The sequence below is a fragment of the Mesoplodon bidens genome (genome assembly GCF_964165515.1).
Source record: "Mesoplodon bidens genome assembly, chromosome: 4".
NCBI lineage: Eukaryota > Metazoa > Chordata > Mammalia > Artiodactyla > Ziphiidae > Mesoplodon > Mesoplodon bidens.
Genome location: NC_138160.1, coordinates 93,438,874 through 93,451,264, shown reverse-complemented (window position 1 = coordinate 93,451,264; position 12,391 = coordinate 93,438,874). Strand labels below are relative to the sequence as shown.

The 12,391-nt window shown below is 39.4% G+C and overlaps 1 protein-coding gene across 7 annotated transcripts in view; it reads left to right on the top strand.

Moving 5' to 3' along the window:
- The first annotated feature begins 228 nt into the window (after positions 1–228).
- The window catches only part of APC (APC regulator of WNT signaling pathway), a 138,426-nt gene continuing 126,263 nt past the window's right edge, over positions 229–12,391 (top strand). For 4 of the 7 annotated variants that reach the window (XM_081231308.1, XM_081231320.1, XM_081231317.1 and 1 more), the window contains exon 1: positions 461–546. Coding sequence is in view for 3 of the 7 variants with exons in the window: in XM_081231313.1 (XP_081087439.1) it covers positions 382–546 (165 nt within the window). In the remaining 4 variants the exon portion in view is untranslated. Of the gene's footprint in view, positions 547–12,391 lie in introns of all 7 variants that reach the window. The other 3 variants (XM_081231313.1, XM_081231312.1, XM_081231311.1) reach the window with 1 other exon arrangement.

Below are 12,391 nucleotides of genomic sequence, written 5' to 3'. Positions count from 1 at the left end.
TGTATTAATCTGGCCGCAGTACAATTCAGGAGAAGCCGGCAGCATCCGTGCAAGGCAGAAGACAGCAACGCCGAAGCGGGACACGGCTGCGCATTATTTAGCTCCCTCTCCGCGAGGGTAGGGGACGCCGGCAACCTCGGCGCACGCCTGCGCACTGCATTCTTCCCGCTTCCGACAAGATGGCGGAGGCCAAGTAGCGAGGGGGCGGGGTGTGGCCGCCGGAAACCCGGCCGCTGCTGGGGGGTGGGGAGGGGTACTGCGGGTGAAGGCCCGGGAGCAGCGGGCTGAGGCTGGCAGAATGCTGTTCCTGGGAAGCACTGTTGGCTACCGGTAAGGAAGGCGAAGCACAGAGTTGCCTTCCCGAGCCCCCCGGTGCCCCCTATGTACGCCTCCCTCGGCTCGGGTCCGGTCGCCGCGTTGCCTGCTTCGGTACCACCCTGTCCTCTCGGGTCCTGGAGCTCCGGCGGCGGCAGGGGCTGTGTCCGGCAGGAGAGGAAGCGCCGGGGCTGCGTCCGTTATTCTGTCCTCGGGGCGAACGTCTGGCAGGTGAGTGAAGCTGCAAGCTTCGGCGTCTCCTCCTTTGGCAGACCTTTGTCGGCTTTGCCCCGCCGTTGCTTAGACCCTAGTGGTGCTCAGCCGGACTCTGCCGCTCCCTTGTGTCCACGTCCCACCCCCTCCCCGCCCCGCGCCCTCTTTCAGGCCTCCAGTTGGCCCCTGGCTTTGCAGGTCCTCCGTTCTCACCCAGTGGGTGGGGGTTGCGACGCCTGACGCCCTCCGCACCTTTCCTGGCTCCTAGTGAAGCGTCAGCCCTGCAAGCGGTCTCTCCTTCGCGTTAGGTGGGTGGGTCGTCCTCCTGTTTTAGTCGCCTCCCCATCTTCCTGGTTTCGATCTTCTTGCTTCCTTTAAAAGTTTTTAACTGTCTGGGAAGCTTAGCCGATAGCCTGGCTTACAGAATTACAAAGAAAAAGCTTGTTATCCAGAGGCCAGTGGATTTTGTTCACCTTGTTGGGGGAATCCAGTCCCCAGGAGACTGGGATGGTTTGGGAGAGTTTGACTCCTTGACCCATCGAACTCCTGCAGAGTTGAGGAATGGTGCCGGTGACGGCAAATGATTGATCATCTAAATTAATCTTTTTCTCACTATCGCAAATCTGGTCTGTAAACTTTGGGTGGGGGACGTAAGTGTTCTAGATCTAGGAAAAGAATTGGGAAGTGTTCGTTTCCTAAAAAGGCTTTATGAATGTAAGAAATGTAATAGTACAAGAAAGGGTGATTTAAGTGATTCTTTTATTCAGTGTTAGCTTACATTGTCCACTAAAGCCTTAGAATCCCGTACTGTCCAAGCCCTTTGTTTTATTTAGAAAGGACTAAAATGGAGAAAAAGCTTTTTAAACTCAAAACTTCTCAAATTTCTTGGATTCTCAGTTGTTGCTACTACTTAACAATCTTTATAGTACTTGATATTTTCTGTTAAATTTAGCCTGTGCCAGTCTCATTTCTCCTTCCTTTAATATTGGGGCAAGAGAAGTCAGAATTATTGGTGTAAGAAGTCCTAAATAACATGGTACCTTGCCAGAGTTCATAAGTGCAAACTGCAGGATCGAAGTGGTAGGGGAGGAAGTTGCTATGGCTGATTCTCCCACCTTTTCCTGTAGTTGGATAATGTGTCAAGAGCCCCAGAATGGTAAAAATGAGGTTATAAATATAAATGGCAGCTTATCCATTGAGATTGCAAATGGGTGGACCTTTTAAAATTAACATTAAATTGAGTGATATCATTTTGTTGAAGCTCTGCTAGATGCTCTCCAAAGTTATTAAAGCACAAACTATCCTTGCCCTATTTGAATTCTATACTAGAAATCTTTAACAGGTGGGTTACAATTGGCTTGAAAGATTTGTTTACTTTTCATTCTTCATGACACACCTCTGCCTTACGCTTTATTGTAGACTTTTGACTTTGGAGCTAGAATTGTTCATTTTAAAAGGAGAGGAGGTAGTTTAATGTTTGATTCCTGTATGGGCTAATTAATTCATTTGTTTGTTGCTAGCCTTCACTTTTCTACAACCAAGGACTGCATGTTTTTAGAGCTGGTTGTCTCTAGTTTTGTGCTTTAAGCTGAAAGGATGTAGGACTGCTGAGCCCCAGTCAGTGGCTCACTGCCCTGGGCATTGTGTCGAGACCTTTCTGGCCACAAACAATCACTCTTCCACTCTTAATAGAACCTGTTTTCTCTCTCTTTCTCTCCCCCTCTTCCTCTCTTTAGGAAAACACCCCTCTTTGTCTCTCTATTCATTCAACCCATTAGCCTACTGCTGCAACTCATTTGCCTCCCCTTGTAACTAGGATCCCATGGTCATCAGTTTTTACCAAGCTGTCATTGATGCTTTAGAATGCTTTACTTTCTGTAGGTTTATCTTTCTAGTCCCCTGTCCTGAACAAGTCTCATCACTAGCTTTGTCAGTTTGACCCCAGAAATCCTGAAAGATACAAGAGACAGTTATGTGAGGATATTGGTTTGCTTCCATACCAATTAGTGTTCTGCTTATCTGCTGGATCTTTAGTGTTGATTGTGTTCCTTTTTGTCTTATTTCCTGAAGGTTTTTATAGCAAATAACTCTTCCTTTCCTGAGAAAAATCTCAACCATCTGAGGTACAGTCTTTTCTATCTTGGTATCATTTCCTTATTTACTCATATCTCAAGAGAAGAAATGTCCTTCCTTTTTTTTCAAGAGCAACCTTCTCCAAATGTGTCCACGATCATCCCTCTCCATCTTTCTTTCTCCATAATTGTCCAATATCACTCCTTTTTCAGTCTCTCCCTCTGTAACCTATATACATATTTATGTATACCTTTTACAGGGCTGCCAAAATACAGTGCTCTGTGCTGTGCAATTCAAGGAGGCCCGTCTGAATCTTGAGCCTGTTGTGCCACTGTATTTTTATTCTTTAATCCCAGGAGCCTGGTATAGTAGGAAGAACATTGATTTTTAAGCCACATAGATCTGGTTTTGAAGTCTGCTAAAACCAATTTACTGGCTATGTGTCTGTGGGCAAGTTACTACTGAGACTCTATTCTTTATCTATAAAATAGAATGTTACAGTTACCTCACAGAGTTGTAATAGAAGGAGTTTAACCCATGTTACATGTCTTTCCAAGGGCTTGGTACATTATGGAGTTCTTAAAAATATAAATTATTCTTTCCTTTACACTCTGACTTCCTTTACCATTTCAGCACTGAAATTGCTTTCTTAAGTCACCTATGACAGTCTAATTACCAAATCTAATGGCCTTTCCTCAGTCATCCTTGGTTTCCTTAGACCATTTTTGAAATATATTCTATAGGAATAAAATGATCTGATTTCTTGGTTCTTGTGCATTGTACTTCCTGATTCTCTTACTTCTCTGAAAACTTCTTTGCGTTTCCTGCACTGTCTTGATTTTGCTCTCCCCGCTAAGCATAGCTGTTTCCTACATCAGTTAGGATGCAAAGTGGTCTTAAAAACAAAAGAAATGTATTAGCTCAGGTAATTGGCCAGTGCGTAAGTAGAATTGGTTTAAAGAGTAGTTTGTTCATAAACTTAGCTTTGTTATCAGGGCAGAGGTTCTGTTTTTCTGCTTTTCGCTAAACTTTGTCCTCCTGTTTGGGCTTCATGCTCAGACTGGCTTCCCTTCTAGAAAAAGACAGGTGTCGGCAATGCTCGTGTTAAACCCTTCTTCATTGACTTTCAAAGAGAGAAGTCTTCTCTTCTCCTAGCCTTTGCCCAAAAGTCCTAAGCTTTACTTTGATTGAACAAATGGAGAAGATCATGGTGCCAACCAAGTCTGTCACAATAGCTTTGTCAAGAGGGATGGACCTATTCTAATTGGCCTAATCAGTGGATAAATCCCATCTAAAATGAGAGGAAGGTGGAATGGATCATGGGGAGATAACAAGCGTTTTCAGGGGTTTCTTTGCTTTTCACTGTGTTCTTTTGGTGATCATGTCCTCTTTTAAATGATGTAAGTCATCATTTTTGTGTGTGTGTTTCTCAGTGCTGTAACTCTACTTCCCTTCTACCCCTTGCTATATATATCTCTACCTTAGATGTACTAATGTAAGCTTACCTCATACCACACTGAATCAATTTGATTTCCATCCACCTACCCTCACCTAATGTGTTTCCATGTGCATGTGTGAAGGTATATATATTTCTTTTCCTCCTGATTTCCTTTTTCTAACCACCTTTCTCTCAGCCACCCAGTCTTGAAACCTTGTAGTCATCTTGGTTCTTGTCCCACTTTCATTCAGATATCAGAGCTTGAACATACCTTATATTAGTTGGGCCCCAGGTTACGTAATACTGAACTAACAGTGATGTAAACAGTATCTCGCATAGAAAGAAGTTCAGAGTTGGAGGATTCCATGGTGAGTCAGTTTAACAGCACAGTGATGTTATCAAGGATCCAAGTGCTTTTAATCTTTATCCACAGCTGCTGACCTTTGTGCTCAGGTTTATCCTCTCATGGCTGCATGTTGCTCTTTCTGCTCCAGGCATCACTTTCTTACATATCCACCAAAGACAGGAGGAAGTTTGCCCTCCCATCTCTTGATGAGGCAAGTAAACCCTTCACTGAAGCCCTGTATCAGATGTCATCCTGGCATGCTTATGCCCTAGTTGCAAGGGGGCTGGAAAAACCAATATCTGACATTTCAGTCTAGAAGGAAATTAGGTGAATGGCTACAGGGAAGGTAACCAACAATGTCCGTGACGTATCTTGATAGTATTGTATGGAGAAGTAAGCTTAAATAAATGAGAATTTATTTTATTTTATTTTATTTATTTTATTATTAAGTATTAGCAAACTTAAAGCACTGAGTTGATATAAGCTATACATGGGATTTTGGCCAATCATTAAGCTAGTCATGGATGACTGATTAAAATTAGATTATCATATAAAATTAGGATATTTGAGTGGTATATCCCAGTTCTTTTAAGGTTGTTGTTAAGTACACTTACGCATGCACTATGAGAAATGGATATATATATAACAACTATTAGGGAATAGATTTGTGGTTCCCCTTGGAGGTGGGAGGTATTTGGAAATATATGGCGATACTTTTGGTTGTCATAGTGATTGTGAGGTCCTACTGACAATTACCAGGTAGAGACCAGGTACACTGAGTGTCCTATGATGTTTGCCCACAAAACAAGAATTGTCCCTTCCAAAATGCCAGTAGTACCCCTATACACTGAAATAGCAAATGCTTTGGTTTTTGAGAGAATTCACTGAGATTCATCTGTATACTTATATTCCAAGTGACAGAAAACCAAATTCAAACTGCTTAAACAATAAAAGGCATGATTAGATCTTGTAATTGAACTTCAGCTAGGGCTTCATCCAGCCTGAAATCATCAAGGACTTGGCTCAGTTTCTCTGTGATTCGTTCTGCTCTGCCATTCCCCTTGTTTTGATTTCATTCTCAAGCTAGCTTATCTCATGGTAGCAAATTACTGTAACATTTTCAGACTTAATACCCTCATTTCATATATAAGGTAAAGTGAAGAATATCTTTTGTATTTGATTTTGCAAGTATTTGTTGATTACTTCCTCCGTTATGTTACAACTTATATATCTCTATTACATGTCATACTCTATGGGTATTATTTTTATGTCTCATGAATTACCTTGTCTTACTTATCTTTGTATTCTTAATGTCCAGAATACTCTCTGGCTTAATGGTACACAGTAGCCATTTATGGAAAGAATTAATGAATGATGGAGGAAGGATGTGGGAAGGGGCAGAGAAAAACAAGAAGGCCCCATTCCTTCAGTGGTTGTTATTGAACCTTGAATTATGAACATTGTACTCCTTCTACCACCAAAGTATGTGTGTAATGCTCTTGTGATTGCGTATGAATTCATTTGAAAGCCTTACTGAATTCTAGTAGTGTTTTGTCATTATTTTCTCAACAAAAATAAAACCAATTACCATCATTCATTCATTCAACAAATATTTTTGAGAGCCTGCTGTTTGCACAAAATGTGACAACAGTGGGAAACAAAACAGAGCCTATGCTTTCTTTGAGCTTAAATGTTAGGGAGACAGTAGACATTACACATGTGTGCACGCACACTCACTCACACACACACACTCACATACATCAGGTAGCTAATAGGCTTTGAAGTAAAATAAAACAGGTTTCAGGGGATAAAAAGTAATGGGATACTACTTCAGCTAGGTTGGTGAGGGAAGGCTTTTTGAGAAGCCCTTTGAGCTGAGAGACCTGAATGAAGTGTAGTAAGCCATGGAACTATCTGGGGGAAAATGTTCAGGTAGAAGAAGCAGCGACTTCTAAGATAGAAGTAAGTGTCTTTGGCATGTTGGAAGCACAACACGGAGGCTAGTATGGCTGAAGTAGAGAGAGAAGGGGAGTGTGGCAGAAGAGGTGGTAGGACAGGTACACAGAGGTTAGATCAAGTAGGGTTTTGAAGGTCACTTGAAGACTTGATTTTATTGCGTGAGGTGGAAACCATTGAAGGGTGTTAAGCATGGGAATATCCAGGTTTGACTTGTTTTTTGAGAGGTTTACTCTGGCTATGTGTAGAAAATTGATTGTATGAGGCAAGAATGGAAGCAGGAAGACCAGTTAGGAAAATCTTACAGTAATCTAGGTTGGAAATATGGTGCTTGGGCAGGGTTGTCGTGGTGGAGGGCCAGAGAAGTGGTCAGATTTGTGTTATATTTAGAAAGTAAAGTAATGAGAATTCATTGATGGAATTGATGTGGAGTGTGAGGGAAAGAGAAATAAAGGATGACTCCAAAATTTTTGACATGAGCAACTGGTTGAAAGATGGTATATCTTCTTGAGATAGAGACTATGGGGCAAGGGTTAGGGGTTGGTGGGAAGCAGGTTTGGAAAGTTAAATCAGGAGATTTGTTGTGGATGTGGCTTTGTTTGAAATACCTATTACATAAACCAACTGGAGACATTCAGTAGGTATATATATTCAATGCTAGAGATAAACATTTGGAACATTTGGAAACATTTGGAAATTATCAGTGTATAGATGGTATTTAGGGCCATGGGACCAGATGAGATCACCTGGGGAGTGAGAATGGAATTCATGAAACATTTTGGTACTAAAAATGGGTTCTTATATAGAAGATTGAGAGCTACTGTTTTGGACAATAATAGTTATAGCAGCCCGAGTATGGAGAGGGTAGTGAGTAAATCTCTGAGAAAGAGGTGGAACTTGACCTGGACTTCAAAGGATACAAAGGATAGAAAAGGCTTTTTTCTTCTATCATGCCAAGCATAGTGCCTAGCTTGCGGTGAACAGTCTAAGGTGCTGGTGAATGAACAAAAAAGCATTTAGGCTGGGGAACAGCTTGAGCAGAGGTGTGGCAGCAGGCAAAGTCTACAGTGTTTTAAAAGAAAGTCAGAGAACTAAAGAAGACAGTTTGTGTTGGGTGAGTAGTGAAAAGTAGGATTGGGTTAGTCTGTTCAAGGCTTTAAATGCTAAGATGCCAGTTATATTTAACCCTATGATCTAATGATTTTCAACTCTATTTCAGTTGTTAGCACAGTGCCTCTAGTTCTCTGGCCTCTAATAGATGCTTAGTAAACATTGAATAAGTGAATGTGGAATTCCCTACATGTAAGCTTTATCTTTACAGTTTTTTCTCTCTCTCAATAAAGTATACTGGGATGCAAAGTATAGTAAGTCATATGGGGATAACCTTATGTTTGCTTCAATTTATTATTATTTCTAATGATAAGCTTTAAAAACAGTTGTACTTTATTACTGATATCAAATTACTTGCGACATCTCTCAAAACTGGTCAGAAAACACCAGGGTTGGCAACACTGAGGTAGAAAAATGGCTGCTCAAGAAACTGAGGAGCCATTAACAGTCTTATATTCAGAGACTAACAGTTATTTTGTTTTTATAGGAATAACTACCTGAAGCCTGTTTGTAGATCATTTTCTCCTTTAGCTGTCAAGGAGCAAACTGTTTTACAGTTATGGGAATGTTATTGGCAAGAAAATTGGAGATGATATATCTTTGGGGATCTAATTAAAGTTATAATATTTTAAATACTAAATAATTAGAAATTATCTCTGTTCTAAGTAATTAGCATATCATAGATTACACAATTTAAATGTTAGAAAATAATTTATCTGAATAAAATCATACTGAGATAAAAACTGAAATATTAAAGTTATATTTTAAAGTAACGTTTTTTAATATTTAGGATACTTTAGATTTGTGATTATTTTCTTCAGTTCTTTTTTTTTTGTCTGTGTTGTGTCTTCGTTGCTGCGTGCGGGTTTTCTCTAGTTGCGGTGAGCAGGGGCTACTCTTTGTCACGGTGAGCAGGCTTCTCTCTGTGGTGGCTTCTCTTATTGCAGAGCACGGGTTCTAGGCACATGGGCCTCAGTAGTTGTGGCTCGCAGGCTCTAGAGCACAGGCTCAGCAGTTGTGCACAGGCCCATTTGCCCCGCGGCATGTGGGATCTTCCTGGACCAGGGCTCGAACCCGCGTCCCATGCATCGGCAGGCGAACTCTCAACCACTGCGCCACCAGGGAAGCCCTGTAAATCTTATTTTTATTGACTGTATAATAATCCCATTATAAAAATTATTTTTCTTAACTATTTCCTGTAGTTGGTTATTTAGTTGTTCTCTATTTTATTATCATATGGGCAATGAACATCTTAACGCATTATGGATTTTTTTTTTTATCTTGGTCTTCTTCCTTAGGATAAGCTCATAGATGATGGAGTTACTGGATAAGGCTTCATGTCCTTATTCAATTAAACATTTTTAAAGTTTATGATACATACTGCCAAATTGTACAATGTCTTATAGGCCCGATAAATGTTAAGTGGTTTGAAAGTACGGTAATCATAACAGGGAAAAAAATTAGGACCTACAGAGTTGCTGAGCTTGAGTGATAGGCTAGGTCAACCTTTTGTTCATCTCCAAGTATTTCTTCCTTTTTTGTCTTTAACATATATTTCAAAGTCTACATAAAACATAACATGAAGAACTTAATGTGTTACTGTAAACACACATGAAGTCATTACTCTGGTCAAGAAATAGAGCACTGCCATCATCCCAGAGCTACTCTCCCTTCTGGTTCCTGATCTCAAAAGAGAAAGCTTGGGGCTTCCCTGGTGGTGCAGTGGTTGAGAGTCCACCTGCCAATGCAGGGGACGCGAGTTCGTGCCCCGGTCTGGGAGGATCCCACATGCTGCAGAGCGGCTAGGCCCGTGAGCCATGGCCGCTGAGCTGAGTCTGCGTGTCTGGAGCCTGTGCTCGGCAGCTGGAGAGGCCACAGCAGTGAGAGGCCCGCGTACCGCAAAAAAAAAAAAAAAAAAAAAAAAAAGAGAGAGAAAGCTTTTACTCTTTCACTCCAAGTATGTTCGCTGAATGTTTGTTTTCTGTTTTGTTTTGTTTTTGTGAAAACCTTTATCATGTTGAAGAAGTTCGCTCCTATACCTAGTTTACTAAGAATTTTGTGTTTTGTTCTGTTTGTTTGAATTGAATGCTTTTTTTGTTGCTGTTGAAGCTTTTCATTGCCATATGAATTTTCTCCTTCACTATGTTAATATATTGAATTATATATCATTTAAAATGCTAAACCTAACCTGATTCCTGAGATAAACCTAATTTGGTTTTACCATATTATTCTTTTTACATATTTCTGGATTCAGTTTGTTAATATTTTGCTAATGGTTTTGCATCAGTGTTCATGAGTGACGTGACCTATATTGTCCTTGTCAGGATTTGAAATCAACAGTCAACATTATGCTAGCCTTGTAAAATGAGCTGACCCTCATTTTCTATTCTGGAAAAGTTTGTGTAGGACTAGAATTATTTTTTCTTTAAATTCTTGCAAGGATCTGGCAGAGAAGCTATCTGGGCTGGGAATTTAATTTGTGGAAAGGTTTTTATTTATTTTATTTAATATATGGTTTATGTTTATTTTACCATTTTTGCTTTCTTTTTTCCAATATATTTTTAAAATTTATTTTTGGCTGCATTGGGTCTTCATTGCTTGTGCGGGCTTTCTCTAGTTGCGGTGAGTGGGGGCTACTCTTCATTGCAGTACGTGGGCTTCTCATTGCAGCGGCTTCTCTTGTTGCGGAGCACAGGCTCTAGGCATGCGGGCTTCAGTAGTTGCAGCACACAGTCTCAGTAGTTGCAACACACGGGCCATAGAGCGCACGGGCTTCAGTAGTTGTGGCACGTGCGCTCAGTAGTTGTGGCGCGCAGGCTCAGTAGTTGTGGCGCACGGGCTTAGTTGCTCTGTGGCATGTGGGATCTTCCCAGTCCAGGCCTCAAACCCGTGTCCCCTTCATTGGCAGGCAGATTCTTAACCACTGCACCACCAGGGAAGTCTCAGAAAGGTTTTTAATTACTAATTTGATTTCTCATTTTTAAGCCTATTCAGGTTTTCTGTTTCTTAATTATTTTGGTATTTCCCCCCTAAGAGGTTGTCTTTTTCATCTAAACTTTTAAATTTACTGGCATAAAATTGTTTATAATAAATATCATTATCCTTTTAATGACTGCAGGAAAGCATTACCTTCTCATGTCTGCTATAGGCTATATGTACGTTTTCTTTTTCCTTTATAAGTCTCACTGGAGATTTAGTAGTCTTTCAAAAGAATCAAATTTTGAATCTTGCTGATCCTTTGTTAAAAATTATATATTTGTTCTCTATTGCATTGATTTCTGCTCTTTATTTCCTTCCTTCTACTTTTTTGGGATTTACTTTTTTGTTCTTTTGCTAACTTCTTGTAGATCACTATTTTTCAGCATTTATTCCTTTTAAATATATGCATTTAAGGCTTAAGCATTTCCCTCTAAGCACTGTTTTAGCTAGCTCTATTATTCAAATTTTAATATGTAGTACTTTTGTAATTCATTTAAAATGTTTTCTAATTTTCATTGGTGTTTACTTTGACTTTTGGATAAGTTGAAAGTATTATATTTCTCAATTTCTGAACACATGGATGTTTTCTGATTATTTTTGAATTTGTTCCTTATTTCTAACAATATAACAATGTAATCAGAGAACACTTTCAGTGTTTCAGAGGTCTGACTTCAGGCCTTTAAAATTTGAGAACTACACTGTGGCCCAGTATATTATCTTTTTTTTCTCTGCAGTTATTGAATTTGGTGTTCTATATATTTCCATTAGGTCATGCTTTTCAGTCCCGTATTTCAAATCTTCAGGATCATTAATGACCTTTGTTTGCTTGTATTAGTTACAGACAAGGGTGTGTTAAAATATCCCATTTACGCTGTGGATTTTTCCCCTTGTATTCTCTCAAGTTTTGCTTTATATATTTCAGACAGTGTTAGTAGGTGGATAGAAATGTGTAATGGTTATATCTTCTTAGTGACTTAACATTATGAAATATTTCTCTTTTATTCTGAAAGTACTTTTTGCATTAAGGTCTAGTTTGTCTGGGATTGATACAACAGTACCAGCTTTCTTTTTATTATTGTTTGCATGGTTTATCTGTTTCCATTCTTTTACTTCCAGTCTTTCTGTATTACGTTTTAGATGTGTCTCCTGTGACGTGATTGGGTTTAAATCTCCCATCTTATCATGTACTTTATGTCTGCCCTATTTGTTAATTGTTCCTCTTTCTCTACTTTCTTGCCATCTAGATGGGTGGCTCTTCTATCATTTTACATTTTTCCTCTTATTATTTGGAAATTATGACTTCTTTTTCTTTTCTTTTACTAGTTATTCAAGAAATACAATATACATTTTATAAAGTCTAATGTTAATCAATGCCTTTATCCTCTTCTCAGATGATACACTTTAATTATATTTACTTGCAGCCCTACTTATATAGTATTGTTGTGCATTTTAATTCATTCTTAGTCTCTTTCTCATTGTTGTTGTTATTGTTTTATACCGTCCATATTCAGTTCAGGTTAGTGCATGTGTCTACCATGTTGTTACGTTTCCTATGATCTTCCATTTAGGGCCATTTTCCTTGATTTTGAGGACAGTGAAACACACTCTTTAGAATTTCCTTTAGTCTGTTTGCCTGGAAATGTCTTTATTTTACCTCATTCTTGAAGGATATTTTTGCTAGGTACAAAATTCTAGTTTAGCAGCTACTTCAGTACATGGTAAGTTGGTGGTTACTTTATTTCAGCACATTCATTGCTGTTGAATCCTCAGCTCTTTGTGTATCATTTTCCTTAAAAAAAAATCTGACATTTTCCTTTGGATGCTTTTAAGATTTTTATCTTTATCTTTGGTTTTCTGTTGTTCTGTTATGCTGTGATTAGGCATTGGATTCTTGGGGCTTCATGAATGTGTGGATTGGTGTCTTTTTCAGTACTAGAATTTTTATTTGGTTCTTTTTAAAA